The 19,474-nt window shown below is 42.5% G+C and overlaps 1 protein-coding gene across 13 annotated transcripts in view; it reads right to left on the bottom strand.

Annotated features, from left to right (window-relative positions):
* The window catches only part of NFIA (nuclear factor I A), a 251,913-nt gene that overhangs the window by 65,984 nt on the left and 166,455 nt on the right, over positions 1-19,474 (bottom strand). For all 13 annotated transcript variants that reach the window (XM_051796575.1, XM_051796589.1, XM_051796620.1 and 10 more), the window contains 2 exons: positions 16,150-16,267; positions 13,548-13,675 (listed from right to left, as the gene is read on the bottom strand). In XM_051796575.1, the coding sequence (XP_051652535.1) occupies positions 13,548-13,675; positions 16,150-16,267 (246 nt within the window). The remainder of the gene's footprint in view (positions 1-13,547; positions 13,676-16,149; positions 16,268-19,474) is intronic.

Here is a 19,474-nt window from a genome sequence, read left to right as displayed (position 1 = left end):
CTTCATAATTCACTTTTTAATGGATGGACAGGAAAAGTCAGCAGTGTATGGCACAGATCATTTTTGAAATAGGACAAGACAGTTTATGGCAGTAGCTATTCCAAAACACGCTCTCTCTTTCCATACCATCACATCAAGTCTATGCTCAGCAACTACAATGCTTCAGATCTACTCATAAACCTTTTGGGGGGTGGATTTCTATTTCTAAGTAAACAAGTAAATTTGAAAAACAAAGAATCCAGAGGAGGAGGTGTCACTGTCAACTGGTACCATGTATAGAGCATCAGTTCTCAGCTCCTTGGGATCATATTCCTGTGCAGGAGAAGGCACATGGGCAGCTGCCTTCCTTCCATGAGGAGTTAAGACATCAACCCCATTTTGTTACAGCTCCTAATGCTGCCACAAAATGGCAGCAAGAATGTACCAAAATTGACTCGTATTAGGTATAACTCGACACAGCAACGCAGAATTAACCAAAACTGCCTTAAAATCCCTTGCAAGTGACTCTTGCAGCGAGAGGATGACACCGCAGCCAACTGCCACATGTTACTCTCCAAATTAATAATGGATTTAGGATATTCATTCCCTGAGCTGCGAGGGTTCAGGGTGTGTCTGCAATTATCGAGATATAACTCTGACACACATTATCCTTCTATCAATGTCATTTCCCTTAGTAGCCAACAGATTATCAGCAGCTTTGTGATATTCCAGGTGTCAAAGAAGAATTAAAACCACAACAATTGCACAAACAAAGGGACAAAAGATGGGATACGTGTTTCTGAGCCCTGCATATCAATTTAATATGTGCAGCTGACAATGATGCAAATGTCCTCGGGAGAGAGGCAGCAAGATCCGTGCCCAAACATACACACACCACCGTCAGCAAGATGGCAGGGAACAGAAGCAGTAGGATTCCCAGCCCAGGACACATGCCTCAGCAGGCAAAGCAACCCAACGAAACAATCCTCTGGTTGGGGAGAATTTTGGAAGCACCTGATATGGAAAAGGGCCCTAAACAAGCCAGATGGTACTTTTAGCTGGCAGCAGAAAGTAGGAGACAGCCAAAAACATTACAGCATTTCCCCAAGAGGCCAGCAAATCGATTTTTAACCATTTTTTTTCAAAGTGACGCTATGAATATAAAAAATAATGTTTTGATGCATTTTTGAATCGCTAATTTTATGAATAATACACTTAAGAAAGCAACAACTGGAAGAGATGAGAAAGCAGCAGATTTTGACTTTCCCAGGGTGGTTGTATATCTGACATCAGGTTTCTATTCAGTCACTGCCACTGTTTACTTGGAATTAAGTGCCAGTTTTTGTTCAGGGTTTTCCACATAACATTAAAGAGAAAAATCCAGCGAAAGTAGAGAAATAGCATTGTAAAACCACAATAGTACAGCAGTTCACACGACATGGGAGAAATGCTGTTTGTAAGACTGTTTTGCCCTCTTAAAATCTGTCTCCCCCCCAGATTATTGGGTTTTTTAGATGACCATTTTTTAACAGAGGACAAACAATTCTTTAATACTTACGAGGTCCCATTTGGTCAGGGATTTGCATAAGAAGTACAGCTGTTTAGGGAATCTTTTAATTTTTAAAGTCTCCAAATGGCTAGAGTTTGCAATTCTGCCTGGATGACAGGAGTCTTTTCAGGAATCAACTTGATGTCATATGTCGAACCTTCCCTTTGACAGCCAGGAGCAGCTCCTTGCAGAGCACATTTAAGTTATGTGTGGCTGAGCAGTTTTCACTCAAGGAATGGAAAAGAAGGGTGGGTTGTAAGGACTGAAAAGGCAGAGCGAGGCAGAGGAGTCACGAACCAAGTGGGAATGACCATCACCCTTTGATTGAAAGCTGCACCTCACATCTAGGGTTGACCACGTTCCGAGGAAGAGTCAGGATGATGCTTTAATTCTGTGTGCTGTTATTTCAGTTAAGAGTAAAGAAAAGCCCTAAGACAGGGTTAAATCTGGACTACATCCAAAGTGCTTTCTCCTGTTCAGAGCAAGGTAGTGCATTAGCGTGCTACTTCAAGGATAATACTCCTGGAGACAAACATGGACTGCTGTAATAAAATACTAAATACAAAGAAAGATAATCCATGCATTTATATTTTCCCAATCTCATTGATTACAAATCCTTATTTTTTTTTTTAAATAGTAGTATTTCCCCTCCTATAGGTGGAACCTAAGACATTGCCTCCAGCCCTTGTCAATATAAAATACTCCTATTCTTTTCCAGATTTCTGCTCTTGGAGCTGAGGACTGCAGGCACCACTTCACTTGGCTGGCTTTTGGGGGTTCAAAGACCTGCATGCAAATCCCGTTGAGGCAAAAGAAGACTATGCACAAAACAGTAAAACAGCCTATAATTTTCCAGCTAATTTTAGCAACAGGATTTCTTATGTTATGCTTTTTGGTGTATATTACATTAAAAATAACAGTGAGAAAACCAGAAAGGATGATCTCAGTAGGGCTGTGCCAGAGTGGTGGGAGCAAGCAGAGGTGGAGTATGTTAAGGATCACCTGCTCTTCCCTGAGCAAGATACCAGTGGAATCAGAACAGAACTGTGGCCAGTATACATGCTAGATGAAAATACTGCTGAGGTTTAAGTGTCTTTGGAGATGGAAAATGAAAGAATTAAAATATCACCCCTTCTTTAGGCTCTGGGGGGGATCACTGCATTCACTCCATGAGCTCTGGGGTTAGGGGTCAAAGTCACAGACTGCTAACTCTGGGTGCACAACACAGCTGCTGTCACAGCACACAGACATTCCTGGAGGTGTAAAATGGCTCTGCAGCCACTCAACCAAGTTGTTACCTGAGCTAACAGGCTGCTAGATGGATTTTGTGCTTCCCTGTGCTCAGTGACTCCTGTGGTCAAAGTGTTGGGGCAGCACTTACCTTGAAAGAAAGTAAAGAAAGTAACGGGGGAATGATTTATTCACTACTTCAGGCAACAGACAAAAGAAGTGGTTCTTCCTTACTCAGCACCATGTAAAATGGAACTCCCTGCTGTGGGATGTTGTAGAGGCCAAAATAAAGAATGGGTTAAAAGCACATCTCTGAAATAAAAGTTCACTGATGGCTGTCAAACACAAAGATGTGAACAGAGCCTCTGGCTCATGAAACTAAGCTGTTTGCTGGCAAAATCCATGAGGCTGTACTCTGAAAAGCATCACTGCATGCCTGTCCTGCTGTTGTATTCTTCCTGAAGTGCCCACAACTCAGAGACAGTGAACTGGAATAGGTGAGCCTTCAGTGTAGCTGAGAAGAGCCATTTGTTCCTCTCTGTGGGCAGATCCACAGTTGTTGTAGGCTGGAATGTGCTGTACCTGGCAGTTGAGAAGCAGGAAAATTACAGTAGGTATCCAGTACAATGAAATTAATACATTAAGGGGGATTGCTCCTCACCTTGTGCAGAACCAGGGGCACATCTAAAGTCAGTGTGGCTGACAGTGTGGGAAAGGGAATGGAAAAAAGAGATGTAATTGGGTCTTCTTCTTGTACCATGTTCTGGAAGTGTTCAAGCCAGGTTGGACAGGGCTCTGAGTAACCTGGTCTACTGCAAGGTGTCCCTGCCCATGGCAGGGGGTTGGAATGACATGAGCTTAAAGGTCTCTTCCAACTGTTCTATGATCCTCCCTGTCCCCTAACACCTTTCATTGCACATTTTAACTTTGGGTGAAAATGTTTCCTTTAAAATAAAGCCTGTTTTCTCCTCTAAAGCTGAGATCAAACATGTGCAGGGAGTACAGTAGCTGCACTGTCTGCTATGCAGTGGAGTGATGGTTGTACTGGGAATGTTAATAAACAGTGCCCAGAGCAGAACTTCTGCATAAAAAAGTGTGTATGTTACATCTCTCCCCTTCTCCCCTGTCTCATGCAGTATTTACACAGCTGTGCTTTGTAAAAAGTGTAGGGGGGGTTTATTATTATTTTTTGGTAATTTATTTACCTAAGATAGTCCAGCATCTGTTTTGTGGTGAGCTTCTTTCACAAAGTTTCACAGTTGCCTTGACTTGATGCAAAAGGAGGTCATGGTCCTTACTCAGTGATCTTAAAACCATTTGTTTCAACCACTTAGCCATTCTATTTGGCTAATTTGTGTTCTGCTCTGTGTTTTTGGTTTGTCCTCTGCTTGGAAATGTGCATCCTTGGGGAACTGATCTGGCTAGGTGAGTATTTTAGTTATCTGTTTTATAAAATGCAGAAGTGCACAGGAATTTGCAATAATATGCATCATTTACTGGCTCTCAATATGTACTGTATATTGGCTCTGAAGATTACTAATATTTTCCAGCTGCCTCAAAAAAAAAAAAAAAAAAAAAAAAAGAAGAGTTCAATGGAGTCTTTGCAGTGGGTCCTTTCCCATGACTGCCTACACAGGTGATGAAGACTTTCCTGTGTCCTGAAGAATTAATAAGCCTGAACATTTCTATACCAGCAGCATACCACAGGAGATAAAATATTGCTTCTGCTTCCCAAACACATTAGAAAAAGCAAGTCTGCTGATCTCAACTGCTAAGACAGCACATGAAAGGAATGTAGTCCATTTCCTAACCAAGATCTAATCTATAGAAGAGTTTATAGATCCAAGTCAACATCCTGAATTGGTCCCAGAAGCAAACAAGAAAACCAGTTCAACTTTTGGAAGACAGGTACAATACTTTCAGTGTGTTTAATGCCATTTTGCAACTAAGCAGCCCCAAGCTCCACTATCAGATGATCTTCAAGGATATCTGGGTCAGAGGAGACCTGTCTGGAGCTCACAAAGATTCATGTTTGACAGACAGTAAATCAGCAAGAAATGCACAGCCACAGTCAACCAGAGGAGCTTCTGTCCTTCAGAGCTCACTCTGGAAAGATGCAGAAAGAGTCTGTTTTTGTCCCAATACCAAGGAAAGCTATAGTTTTCACTTGGTGTCAAAAGTGAAGCCCAAACCACAACACTGTCTTTGCTTTGTGTATCCATGTTGGAGACTGCTGTAGACAGAGGCTGAGGACTCCCCCATCCCTGGAAGTGTTCAAGGCCAGGTTAGACAAGACTGGGAGCAACCTGGTCTAGTGGAATATATCCCTGCCCATAACAGGAGGTTGGAACTGGATGATTAAGATCCCTTAGAATCCAAACCACTCTGGGATTCTATGATTCTACTTCCAGCAGAATGGGTAGTAGAACACAGCTCTGCCAGCAAAATGTCTGAGGAACTTTTAAGTCCATGGATGAGCAATACAGCACTCTCATTCCAGGAATCCTGTTGTCATCAGGAAGCATTGTTCCAGCCTTTGTCAGAAAATAGTTTTCCATGTATTAAATGTTTCCTATCAATCTGAAAAATGATGCAGGTGATGCTAATTGTGTGTGAAGACAGAAATAGCTCAGGTGATCTTAAGTTGTGACACAGGAGATCTGCTTTTAACTCAGTCAGAGAAAACTGTGTATGGGTGATACTAGGACCAGGCCAGACAAAAACAACTTTAATTTGATAACTGAAGTAAAATTCTTTCTGCATTTTTAACTCAGAACTCCTACAGCTCCATAGTCATTTTTAAATGATGCATTTCCTGACATCTGGAACTGGATGTGAGAAGCAAAGCCACAACACTGACTGACCGACCGACTTCTCCGGGACCATACTGAAGGGATGTTTTCCTCAGGGGATTACAGCAAAGCTGAGGCATGTGCTCTAACACTTGCATGGGATTACTAATTTTATTAAAAATGGAAAGTACAGTTTAGACTGAATTTCAGGGCCAAGCTTGTTGTGTTGTCCAGCGTCTGGAAAAAAAAAAAAAGCCTTGGAGGGATGTGAAAACATCTAGAATTTTTCAATCTGAACTTTTTCAATCAATAGTTCTTACCCCACCTCTAACTTCCTTCCATGACTTTGAAGCAGCAATGCCAGCAGCATGGCATGTTGTCACAGGTCTCATGCTACTACATGAATTGCCAAAGAAAAGCTGAGCTATTGATCCAGTGGTAATTTGCTGTCAAAGTGATTCTGTCTGTTATGGCAAATGAGCAGTGTTAATCATTTGTCTTGACGAATGCCATGGCAAAAGACTGACAATGCTTAAGGCACCACTAAGGACCTGCTGCATTTTTCCTGGCTCCATTAAGCTCTTGGTCTTCGCTGGCCTTGACCAATTAGAGTTTAAGTTATCCATTAAGGTGCAGTTCTGGAAAAGTTCTGTTTAAAATAAACAACAACTTATATTGGTGAGTAACTCATCAGCTATGCAGCAGCCTGATTCTGATTGCCTGGCAGAGAAACACACACATTTTGTGCAGTATCTGATAAAAGATCTATAATGTGCTAACACAAACCTATCATGTAGCACCTGTGACTAACAGATTGTGATATCAAAGTCTTGATGCCTAAGTGCTCCTGTAAATGCATTAAACTTTTAGCGGCAGGAACTGTAGACTGCCAGTGACAAGGAGCTGATATGGTATTTCAGTAAAAGTTGATAAGTGTTATTGCTCTTAGAAGAAAAGGAAAATCTTATGTTCTTGAAAACCACTGGGCAGCTTGTGTTTTGATGGGATACTGTAATCCAGAGAGCAGGGATACGGGAACACATGGACTTTATGAAAAAAGACATTTCAGAAAAGCTCTGTATTCTACAGCTGCTGGAGTTCCTTGAAGTATGTTCCCATCACACGTTTCACTTCAAGCATCTACCTATTCGCTTGAAGCCAGATTTTTAGGCAGTTGCATGCACACGAGCCCATGTTTAACTCCATGTACCAGTAACGGAAGCATGAAGTTCCTCCTGAACATGAGGAAGAACTTCTGTATTGTGCAGTGACTGAGCACTGGAACAGATTGCCTAGAGAGGTTGAAGAATCTCCCTCACTGGAGATATTCAAGACTGGACACAATCCTTTACCATGTGCTCTGGGATGACCCTGCTTGAGCAGGGAGGTTGGACCAGATGACCCCACTGTGGTCCATTTCAACCCAATCCATTCTGTGTGAAACGTTCCCACTGTCTTAAGACATTAAGTTCAATGGAGGAAAAAAAATAGCCCTGGTGCCTGCTGGTAGATGTGCTGAGGTGTGTAATGAAGCTGCTGCACAAGGCAGGTACGATTGGAATGGCTCTGGGAGTGGGCTGCCTTAGTTTACACACTGACAATTGGAGGGCAAGACAATGTCACATCTGGGAAATACTAAGTATCATTGGCAGGGATCCTGAGTGTAGACCTCCTTGGGTCTAAGGAAAAGTGACGTTTCCTAGGTTTTGTCTTTCTTCAATAGGTCTATGAGTATTCAAATAGTTTAGTTCAAGGAAATTAATAGAGATCATGAAATTCCCGTGTCTAGTAACAATCCAGTGAAAACTGCCCACTATAGCAAGTCACTGCAAAGTAGTGCCAGACAATTATTTGATACTGAATACTGCAGGTCTGAAGCTGAATGTTTTCCCAGTAAAAAGGGATTATTTTTCTATTCCTTATTTTGTATAATACATGGTTCTCATGTTTTTCATCATATTTTCTGCAGTCAGTCCCTTGAATCATTGGCAGTAATGTAGCACAATCATTGGAAACTTCTCTGGGCTCTGAGTTAGTGCACGGCATCAAGTCCTTTGATGAGCCCATAGACCTTTTGCCTGAGGACAGATCAGACACACTCTGCATCAGTGATGCTGGGACACACTACACATATTTTATCTTCTAGGCAGTGCCAGGCAACAACTGTGTTTAGGGCATAAAAAATGCATAAAGAACACAATCTAGGATCTCCCTTATACCACTTTCTCTCGAATTTCCAAGATATAATTCCAAACAGACTTTGAAAACAAACTCTTGTGGTCATCTGAGCTATGCCTGAATGAGTCTTTCTAATGCATACGGCATAAATAAAAAGTTTCTTAGTAAATATGAAGAAGTTTTCTTGCGTGCTGAGAAGAAAGCCCCTGCCAGATTTAAGAAAAGCATTATTGAAACAAGAGTTTGGACTGGTTGCCTGCATGTGGTTGTTCCACAACCAGCAGTGGGGAGAGGCACGGCACCATTAAGTTATGGGCCACTGCAAGAGAAATACTCCAAAATAAGATCTCAGCTCCTTGGTTGCATAGAAATTCCTCAGAACCTGTTTTCAGACAGACCCATAGATGCTGGCATGAGAACAAGCAGCAGTAGCCCAAGTGGTTTAACGAGCAATCATGATGCTGACTTTAATAGCATCGTTACTACTGAAGACGTGTCCAGCAGTCTAACGGGAAGCTCTCAAGCTTACTGCAGGTTCATATAAAATTATCAATGTCATAAGCCTCTGGAACTGTGATTTTCTCTTTCAGACATTCATTGTAAGTGGTATTACTGATTCTTTAATGTTTTTGCACTGAAAGTCTCATTTGGTTCCTGGGGTTTTCAAGGTGAAGACACACAAAAGCCCAGCAGAGCATGATAGGAGGAGAACAACCAGGATGGAGTTGAGGCAAGGGGAGGTGGATGACCAGGACATGAACAGCCCCATCAGTCTTTCAGTGGAAGAAGGACTACAGAGCTTCAACCATTTTGCAAACCAAGCTGGTCAAGACCACAACCAAAGCAGAGCTTATTGTCCCTTCAGGTATCTCAGGAGGTGCAAGGAATACAAACATGTACCTTTCCTGAGATTACTGTCCTCTAGGGACTAAACTACCTTGTGGAAACACAAGTAGAAGATTTAAGAATACAATTAGAAGATCTAAGTAAAGAAACAAGTAGAAGATCTAAGTAAAGAAACCAACAGGATGCTCTGAATTTGCATCTTAAACTTTTTTCCATGCCATGCTGTAGAAACACAATGGGAGCAGAATTGGCAAACACCATCCATATGCTTCACAAAATGACTGACGGAGCACAATGTGAACATTACTTCTGGACTGGATCAAGAGAATGCATTAAAAAAGTGCATAAGTGGAATACAGATATACATTAACTCAATCTTCTCTTATTATGGAATTAAAAATTGTATACCTGTAATTATGGCTTACCTCCATTCCAAGCAGAGCTGCCACAGAACTGAACAGAGGCCAGCTTTGTGCAGGAGTTCAAAGCCAGTGTGATGTTGCCTTATTTTCTTGCTTAACATCATCTTTATCCTCTCTTGCCCTTCTTCTCAGTTAATAAGAGTTATGTACTGAAAGTGCTGAGATAAAGTAATGGTAAGGAGGATACTACAAAAGGTATTTGAAAAGCAGAAGTAATTTACTACATGTCTGCTTTGTTTTACTTCCTAAGCCTTCCTATTGTGAAAGGAAATTCATCTTTTCTGGCAGACTCCAGCCTTTTTAGGCTGGAGAGCTCCCCAGGAGCTTTCGAATGCAGGTAAATGGATGTGAGACTCGAGTACAGTACAAGCAACATGGAATTAATGTTGAGTTTTGCTTTGGCTGTCACATCTGACGTATAAGGAGAGTGCTGCATCCTTGGTTGCAAGAAGTATCTGGATGTTAAAACACAAGGCTGAGTCTTTGCTCATTGCTATAAGACTGAAATGCCACAAATGGAAAGGTAGTGTTGCTAGTGGGTGAAGCACACAGGATCTACAACCAGGTGGGTGAGGCATGTGGGATCTACACCCAGCAAAGTTTCCACATGAGACAGATGTCCGGGTGCTCCAAGCAGAGCATGTGAAAGCTCAGAGGAAGGGCTGTGGATGGACAATAGGTGCAGCCTGTATCCTGCACACAGCAGGGACCCAAGAGTAGGCACAGGGGAAGCATCCACTGCCTAATCTAAATAGCACACAGAGTGGTTTTGTCCTCTTCTGTTCTCCTGCCAGTTTGCACATATGTTCTGAGTATACAGCCTGCCCTCCAAAGACCACTTACAGGGGCAATCACAGGGAAGCAAAGCAGGGAGAAAGTATCCAAAAAGGGAATTTGTTCAAGAGAAAAAAATGGAGACAGATGTAGAGCGACTAGTCACGGCTGGCGGTAAATAACCCTCTGCCTGGAGTGCTCTAAGAGGAGTTTACATATTCCATTTCATATTTCCTTTCTAGGAAGTCAAATCTTTGTTTTCCTGGCATTTGTTCTTTTTCCCTTCTGTATGGTCTGTAACTGTTTTCTCATTTTTCCTTTCTCTTCTATGTTTTGCCATCTTTCAAGTGCATTTCTCCTATTTCCCCCTAATTTTCCTGCACTGTCCCAGGCAACATCCTTTACTACCACCCTCTCGCAGTCTCTGTGCCATGAGCATGCGGATGCTTCACACCTGCTCCTATGTCTGAATCTCCCCTCTTTCTCATGTGCACACCTCAAAATTAAGCAAATGCAACACACAGAGACAGAATATTCATCCTCTCGCTCCCATAAACCTGTCAAGGCATATAGGCCAAGAAGCTATCTCTGCATAAATCTAAATCTCCTGTGAGGAAGCAATCTACTCAGAGGCAATAAAGCCAAAGGATATATTATTATCTTTGGTGTGGATCCTACTGGGCTGGGAGGTTGGCTGCTGGCTCCTCTCTGAACTTTCCTTCCCAGCCAGAGCAGCCATCCCACAGACAAGTCTAAGCTTCCTTTTCTTGATCTGATTTCCTCCTCCTGTTGTTTGGCCAGTAACCCAAAGAACAGGGTTTAATTATGGAGTTTGGAAACCTGGCTTACACTACTCTGCCAGCACAGGTTAAAACTTCAGCCTGTCTTCTGAACCCGCTTCATTCTGCACTGCTGATACCTGTGTTATCCCATGCAGCACAAAATGAATTGCATGGAAGAAATGCCAAGTCAAACAAAAAGATGGGCTTGTCTTCAAACTTCTACTGTGAATTTCACTGAGAAAAAACCCAAAACACTGAAGTTCAGAGATTATTCCACGTTAAAACTGTGCCTCCATTTTGATTGTAGATTAAATAAATGGCAAGGACTTTTTCTGTAAATAAAGACATCAGAAAGGATAGATCTTAAACAGGTCCAGACTCCAAAGCTCCCTCTCAGAGAGGAATGTCGCGGCAAGCCACTGGGTAATAGGGAATGTTAACATCACTTGTACAGCTTTTAGAGGACCAATTTATTTTCTAGGCAGATGCCCCACTGAAGACTCATAAAACATTTTACACTTCTGGAGATGAAATACCCGTGTGAAACACAAAGGGTTACACATTAGTATCAGACCCAGGTGTGATGTCTGTGCACAGACCACAGCAGGATGTGTCCCTTGGGGGAGACCTCATGCCCCTGACACACCACCGCTGCCCTGGCATGGAAGGACACTTCAGTACTGTTTTGTCCTTCACCACCGATGAGCTGTGGCTCTTCAGGTAATCTCTCTGTCAGCCGTGCTCTTGCAGTGACCCTGTTTTACAGAGAAGCTGAGGCAATGAATTCAGAGGACAGGCTGCTGGAAAGCCATGGCAGAAGCACTGGGGGGGGGGGCTGTGTGGATATAGCACAAGGGTGGCTTGGAAGTGCATCCCACATGGGCAGGATAAAGCTCTTTTTCTTCATAGCTGTGACAGTGATAGATGGCTTGGTGAATCTGAGCTATATCGAGTTGGTACCTGGCTAGAGTCCCTGATGCTGCAAGGTGATTGTCTGCCATTTTACAGGCAAGACTAAGCAGAATCTGGGATTTTTCTATAATAAGTGAGGAAGGTCATCAGGAAGGAAGAACCTTCTCTCCTCTGACTTGTTCTTGCCTTTCTGAGCACCTCAGGAAGTTTGACAGGGGTAGCTGCACTTCTTCACAATGGACACCCAATGGAGCCAAGGTGGTGGAGGTGCTTCGGAGGTGTAAGGTTTTAGGCACTTCTCTTGCTTAGCTCAGCAGCTCAGTGCCACCATCTAGCCAGGACTTGGATGAGCCAGAGGTAATGACCACACGTGGGGAAAACCACCAGAGGTGACAGCAAAATTAATAGCCAACCTCTGGCTGTTGCACAAATGGAGAACATTTGTCATTAACAAAGAGTACCCCAAACTTTGGAGGGAGCTGTTCCCCTGTCTGACAATGATGTAGAAGCAGTGACCCACTCAGCTTTTAGCCATCTGTGCCTGCACAGGAGGTTGTGATCTCTCCCTTTCACTGTGCACTGAGCTTTGGTGTGTGTTTTTGCCGCTCCATGAGCAGACCGGTTTAGTACAAGGTGAAGCTCTGCCTTACATCATCTGGAGCCTGGAGCTGATGGAGGAAACAGCCTCTGGTGCCTACAGAGCAGGACACCTCACTGCAAACACCAGAGCCCTGGGGACGGCAGTGGCAAGGCAGTCACGGGGAGCCTGGCACTTGTCTGCCTGCAGGTCCACCCTCTCCTCCTGCCAAAGTGCCACATCTGCAGTCAATAAGGGCCCACAAGCTGGCTCCTCCTCATTAGAGCAGAGAGGGCAGCTGGCAGGGGATCCTCCAAGGGCTCCCAGGCACAGGAATCAGTCCCCTCCCAGTCTGGAATAGCCCAAATTTGGTGACTTTCTGGGCATGCTGTAAAGGACAGCTGTTTGACAGGGTCTCCAGAGAAAGCTGTGGGTATGTTTCCTACATGATGAAGGATATAGGTGGCTGGCCAAGTGCCCACAGAACTGATTTTAATGCTGTTCAGGTCGAATTTACTTTTCTGTGCTGTATAGTTCATTATACACAGTGCCCTGAACAAGCATGTGTTGTTTCCAAACAAACCAAACCCAAACTATTTTAAATCCAAACAAACAAGAAAGACAAAAAAATACCTATTGCGAAAGATCTTTTGCATTTATAGAGGACCTTCTCAAACCCTGGGAGGCTGGAGATGAAGGCACTGCTTGCCTTCCTCTAACAAATAGGACTTCTGATATTTTTATTGGCAATAAATATTTGATTATTTAGCTGTAAGCAACACTGAGGCATTAACTTCACCTATGCATGTAGCACTGACCCAGAAAAATATTTCCAATAGTATTAAGCACCCAGATGATCTCAGGATAAGTGATCAATGGACAGTTAAGTATGTAACATAACAACCCAAAAAAATGATCAACAAGAAAGATCACACACAAAAATTAACTGAGAAGAGAGACCGAAGAACTGCTTCCTCAACCTTCTGAAGTGTAGCACCCAGTGATATCTATTTTGATATGAAGCCTCCAATCACACTTCACAGCATTACAGATTAATAAAACAACTCCTTCTGTAAGTCTCTTAAAAGTCATTACTAAGTGAGCTCAAGTGTTGTATAACGCTTGAAAAGTCCTTCTACCTTATATAAGTTTTGGGATATTTATTTAAGCAGCATAATTGATGGGGCACAGCCCAGACAGGTACTGCTTTTTGCTAGAAAAAGCTACCTCACAACGGAATCTGGACATTTTGACAGAAAAAAGACCGCCTATCTTTTGCTGCATTACTTAAATACTTCAGATATTTGGCCAAAACACAGAAGTGACACACTACAGAAACATTCACAGCTGCAGGAGCAATAAAACCACTACCATATTTTCATTAGACTGACTGTTTCCCAGAAGTTACAAGATGTCTAGAACTGATCACCTGTCTACACAGAATTCTGATAACAAAACAGAGCAAGTGAAGATGAAGATCTTGGGCTCTGGAGAGCCGTGGCTTACCTGGCTCCACTTCATGCCATCCGCTTGACTGGCTGCCGCTGCCTGGAGACCGCCCTTGGCTAGTATAGAACGGCTCCTCACCAGGACTGTCCATCTCATCCTCCACAGACTTGAGACGTTTTGTAGAGCTGAGAAAGCAAAAACACAGAATAAAGGCTATATCTGTAAGGAAAAGGAACCGTGGTACTTCTGTTGGAACATACCTTGCTAGCCCTGCTTGAGACTAACTTGGTTATGGAAGCTATAAAGGATTTAAGGCCCTGGGAAGGGGAAGGTGTGAATCCTGCAGAGACATCCTGCCCACCCAACCTCTCAGCATCCACTTTTTTTTTCTGATTTGCTTCCTATCCAATGACTAAGCTCCACTGAGATACAAAACAACCTTTCAGTGTCCAGACTGAACCCCTAAACATGTGCTAGTTTAACTAGAAGATAGTTTGACATTTAAGCTTTTACAGCTCCAAAAGTAGGATTTTTCAGAGTACACAGAGGTCAATGAAAAGGCAATAATTTAATTTACATTGTGTGTTTTTTGTAACTGGAATGAATACGGTGGTGACACACGAGACTTATTTTAACTGCCAGATTTTTTCACAGCTTATTCTGAAAGCAAACTATTTATCAGTCCAAACTTCTATTTTCAATCTTTTAAATTAATCCACATTTCACATAAGAAGAAACACAGACAAGTGAATGATGGAAGAAACCATTTTTGGTTCAAATGTTCATGTTATCCTACAAGAATAAGCATTTGACTCTGCAGCTGAGTGCCAGCAAGCACAGAAAGCCTCCAATAGGTATCTCTGGCCAGTGTCAGCATTAAAGGATCCCCTGTGCTATATCACACCTCCCTTGCCAAAGGCTCAGGACACAGAAGAGCCCTTTCAGTGGTCTCTGGTGGCCACTGGCTCCGGCAGTTCTGCAGGGAGAGGATCCCGGAGCCAAAGACACTCAGCTTGGTTCTGTTTTCCATAATGAGTTGTACAGACTGCATGGGGACATTACTGAGAATTTCTCTTCTAAGTACTTTTCCAAGGCTGGATCAGTTCACTTTTTTTCCCTAAATCTGTATTCTATTAAGACTTAAGGCATTCAAGAACAGGCTCCTCTGTGTAGGGGGAACATATTTAACAGACATAAAATCTTCCACTGCAATTCCTATTGGTTTAGAACTTGCAGCCTCCCCACCTGAAGCTCTGCACAGGTAGGAGTTGGCGGGTTTGCAAAATCAGTTGGTGAGAAACAGGAAGAATAAGTCTTACGGTATGTGTGGAATGCAGGTTTGGCCATTCCTTAATTTAGAGAATTGTTATGTGTCAATAGGGGAAATTGTGTGCATACAATATAATTACTGCCTGATAATTCTGCTGAGTCTGTGTATTTAAAGAATTTTTTTTTCTGACTGGGAACAGCCTAATGAGAGGAAAACAAACATATTACCAAGTTATTAACTACCCATGCTGTTTATAATTAGCTCCTTATCAGTGGTAGCTATTTGCAGAAGAATAGAGGAGCAACAACTGAGCTCTTAAGTAACATTAATAACCTCACTTTTGCTTCTGGAATCACCAGTAAATTCTACCTGAGAATGGTGCTAATGATGAGTGCTGTAGGCTACACAGTTTACAGGCAAAAAAGGAACAGCACCAAGTTTTTAATTGATGTGTAATGGGAATTGTAGTCACCAAGCTTCATAACATGCACACTAAGTGTAAGAAGTAGAATGTTCTTCTAATCACTGTAAACTGTAAGAAGTTATTGCTAAGAGCCTCTCGTTAAAGATTATTATTTTTTAAATAAAAACAACAGCTATATTCAAACTATTGAGATTTTTTACATGTGTACTTGCTTACTGCAAAGCTGGTTGCACTGCAGGCTGAGATAAAAATGTAAAAGAACATTGGGCTGGAGTTAGACTTTCTTGTCATGTCTTTGAAATAAGTGAGCTATTTTGGCTGTGGGGAAAAAAAATCAATCTGGTTCCTTAATAATGTTCAAGACTACTCAAGTGACTGGGCTTGTTTATAAATCTAATCTCATGGATGATTAAAGGGAAAGGTAAAAAATAAAAAACATCCTTGTTTGATAGTTGACATCTAACCCAAAATCAAAATCAACCTGGATAGTCATCTGCATTAACAATTCAGTTTTCCAAAGGCTGAGTCACAAATTTCTAAATGCTTTATGAAAACTAGAACACTTTATAGGCCAAGGTCCTAAAACGATGTTAGTCTGACAGGTAACACTTTTTGCAATAAAGAATACATGTAAGTCTATCTTAAGACTTTCCTCACATCTCAGTATTCTCCAAATTCTCTTCTGCCACAACTGAAACTCAACAGTTCCAGTGAAACTTCTCCGATACACATAGATACAAGCCAGAAGTTACACAAGCCAATGCAGCAGTTTTTCTTTGAGATTTCTACATGTAAATAGAACTTTACAGCAATACAGGTGAACATTCGACTCTGTGAATCAAACAGCTCCACATCGTGAGGCCCCCAAACAGCTTGTCAAAGAATTTGATGGTTACTTTCCCAGATGAGTAATGATGCTGGCCTGAGTTTCCAAGGAACCTGGTAGTAGGCAGAGATTAAATTACCTGGTAGAGGATGTGCTAGGTAAAGACCTCCTCATTGCTCCTGGGCTCATGCTGTAGTATGAAGAACTTTCCAAATCTGAGAGGGAGAAATTAGGGCCTGTTCCTGCAGCTATCGGTGCTGGGGAAACAAAAGAGATTGCAGTCAGTAAGTCACGTGAATATGGTATAAATTGCACTTCAAAATCACTTTCTTCTTCCGCATGAGAGTGTTTAGTTTCATGGTAAGAACAGGTGGGACATGGAAATTAGGAAATGCTAATGGTAACTGCTGTTACAATCAAGAAGACGGAAATTTTATCAAGAATACAATGTTCCATGACATACACTCTTCTTTGCATACCTCCAAAGCTACTTCTTTTTAATAAAAAAATTAAACAATTATGGCACTACTTTCTTTAAGCACTGCTTTTCTGTTAATATCAGTCTAACATTTAATGAAACTTGTTGCTTTTAGGACAACATTGAATCTGTTGGTATGGTTACAGATAGGCTGCATCATCCCTATCGTGGGCTTGGCAGGATCTATAAGCAGCATAGGCAGGGAAATACACACCTCAAGACCTTTGGGGTACACATGATGTACATCCACAAGCACAGAAGTTTCAAAATCATTTTAGAAACATGAGTTCTTTTGTGCCTGAGAGCATCTGATTTTTCCTCTGGTCTCTTCTCCAGTTAAATCAGAACAAGAGACATATGACTCCCCAAAAGTTTTATCCAGCAGAGAGCTTCCAGTGTTCAACTCTCATCACCTTATCCTTCACTGAAGTTTTATTGTAAGGGATATGAATACCTGCAATTTCTCTGTCCTAGAGCTTTGGCTTTACATTAAACACAATGAATTCCTGCACACCCTGAAGTTTTCGGGTACAAGCCATGTGCGGTATTTTTGTGTGAACAGACAAGGAACAGAGCAGTTTAATGTTAAAGTCAACAGAGAATGGATTTCATGCAGAAATGCCACTATACAGCAAATAGTACCATGTCCACTGTTGCCATTCCAGTGCGATTTACAGGACAATACATCTTTGGGAACTGACAATTACAGATCATGATTTTCTCTAATATTTCAGAGCCATTTGAAAAAGGATGTCCTGCACAATAAAATGAACAAGCTTGGCCTGGGCTGTATTGTCTGGGAGCCCTGATTCACAGCCACAAAGGCAAAGCAGTCTCACTGCCACACAAGGATGCTGAGCCAAGTTTAATCTTTGGTCTGAGAATCTGGCCCATTTTCAAACATGAAAAAATCTTTCAGTCTGATGGGGCAGGAGTGAGGAAATGAAGACAGGATAGCTCCTATCACCCAGCTAACATGTCTGGGCTGGGAGTGCTGCCATTGACTGTAGCAGGGCCAGTTTTTCACCCCAAGTCTTAAGGAGCTCACAATGTCAAATTTGACAGAGGAATAATGTAGCTTTGCAGCTGCCTCATCATCCCCACAAGACAATTAGTTGTTGTTTGGCAAGGATCTTTTAAGAACGTCATTGAGACAGAAAGGGAACAGCTTGGATAGCCACGGACTTTTAAAAGCATAGGGACGGAAAATACACAACACCATTAAAACTTGAGAAAATCTGGAATGATCATCAAAAGGAATTAAGTTGGGAAGTAATTTATGACGAGAACACTCAAATCCTTTGATATCTTCTCTTAACTATCATATGCTTCCTCCACACTGGGTATATGAGAGGGTGTGTTAACACAAAGAAAAATTAAGCACAGTAAAATTAACTCATTTTATCAATTTGTGCTTTCTGCAACAGTTTCCTGACAGCAGCTACAAGAGACTGTAAAACTGATGAATTTGCATGAAAAAAGAAACCGGTGTAAGTAATTTGTGTAAAAGGTAACAGGGACATGGACTGCTATAATTCAGACACCCTGCAGATAGCAGGCTGCTGCAGTGTGTGCAGTTATGGGTTAGAAAAATGACCACACTGCAGTCAGTCTGACTTGAATGGAAATCAATCATAAAGGTACTCTCTGCAGCATCTACTCCACAGTTTTCAGCAACTTCTTTGCCAAACAGATCTGTGCTCTGCGAACCCTTTCCTGAGCAATTCCTCTGCACCCCCTAACTCCCAAAGCCAAACTTAGAGGTTAAGAATACTGTTTTCCAAAGAGGAATATAAAAAGCCAAGCACTAAATTAAAGTACCGTTTCTTTCTGGGCATTGCTAGATTTATGAAACAGTTTTATTCCAAACAGATATGAAAGAAAAACTGCTATGTGGGTAATGCTTTTCTTCTTTCTCTCTCCACCTGTGTTTATTGTCCTCTCTCCAAATCCTGGGTATTTCTTGAGTTGGTCCTATAGGAAAATGGAATGTATGTCCAGAGCAGGGGTGGGGTAGGAACATTGTATTGTCAATGCTGTGTAAACTCAGTGCAAAGTAGAAAGGGTTGACCACACAGGGGTAGCAAACATGAAGGATGCTTTGTTGGTCACTGGCCAAAACACCCTGCCACACTCAAGAGCCAGTTTGCAACCAGAGGATTAAAAAACAAAACCCACCTCTAATATACACCAGCAGATGTTAAAGTACCTGACATGGCTGTGGAGGCCAGGACCTGAACCCCTTGGCAGTCCTTGCACAGGAGCCACCACCCTGCCACAACCAGCTCAAGGAAGGTCTCTGGCCACAGAAGTGCCACGGCAAAGGTTGCACAGGATTGAGCTGTTCCAAAACCCCTTCTCCTGCCTTACTGTCAGGGACAGACTTGGTGCAAAGGCTATTTGTACCTTTGCTCACAGTTCTCCTATATACTATCATAAATCACCCATGTGCTGGTGTGCAGAGCTACCCTGACATGTAGAGCCCACCCTGAGATCGTCAGGAAGGGGTTAATGATTTTCATCTGCATGGCAGAAGGTCGGGTCGAGTCTTTGACTCCTCTTCCCAGATGGAATTTGGTTGCAGCTCCCTGCCTGGCACCTGCCTGCATTACTCATCCCTGTGTTTTGCAGTGCAATGTGCCACAGGAGTGGGCATGGAGCAGCCAGCCCACCCAGGAGGCACCCGAGCCTGCTCCAAATGGCTTTTTACACTGCCTTTGGGGACTGCCCACCTCTCACAGGTCAGAAAGCTGATGAGAAGGGGCCACTTGCATTTATTTGCAGGATTTCTAGGAAGAAATTCTTCCCTATGAGGGTGGTGAGGCCCTGGTACTGGTGGTGCAGAGTTGTGACTGTCCCATCCCTGGAAGTGTCCAAGACCAGGTTGGACAGGACTTGGAGCAACTTGGGATAGTGGAAGGTGTCCCTGCCCATGGCAGGGGGTTGGAGCTAGATGAGCTGTAAGGTCCTTTCCAACTCAAACCAT

The sequence above is a fragment of the Manacus candei genome, unplaced genomic scaffold (assembly GCF_025592945.1).
Source record: "Manacus candei isolate 608988 ecotype Guabito, Panama unplaced genomic scaffold, ASM2559294v1 h1tg000005l, whole genome shotgun sequence".
NCBI classification, from domain to species: domain Eukaryota; kingdom Metazoa; phylum Chordata; class Aves; order Passeriformes; family Pipridae; genus Manacus; species Manacus candei.
This window is presented reverse-complemented; position numbering and strand designations above follow the sequence as displayed.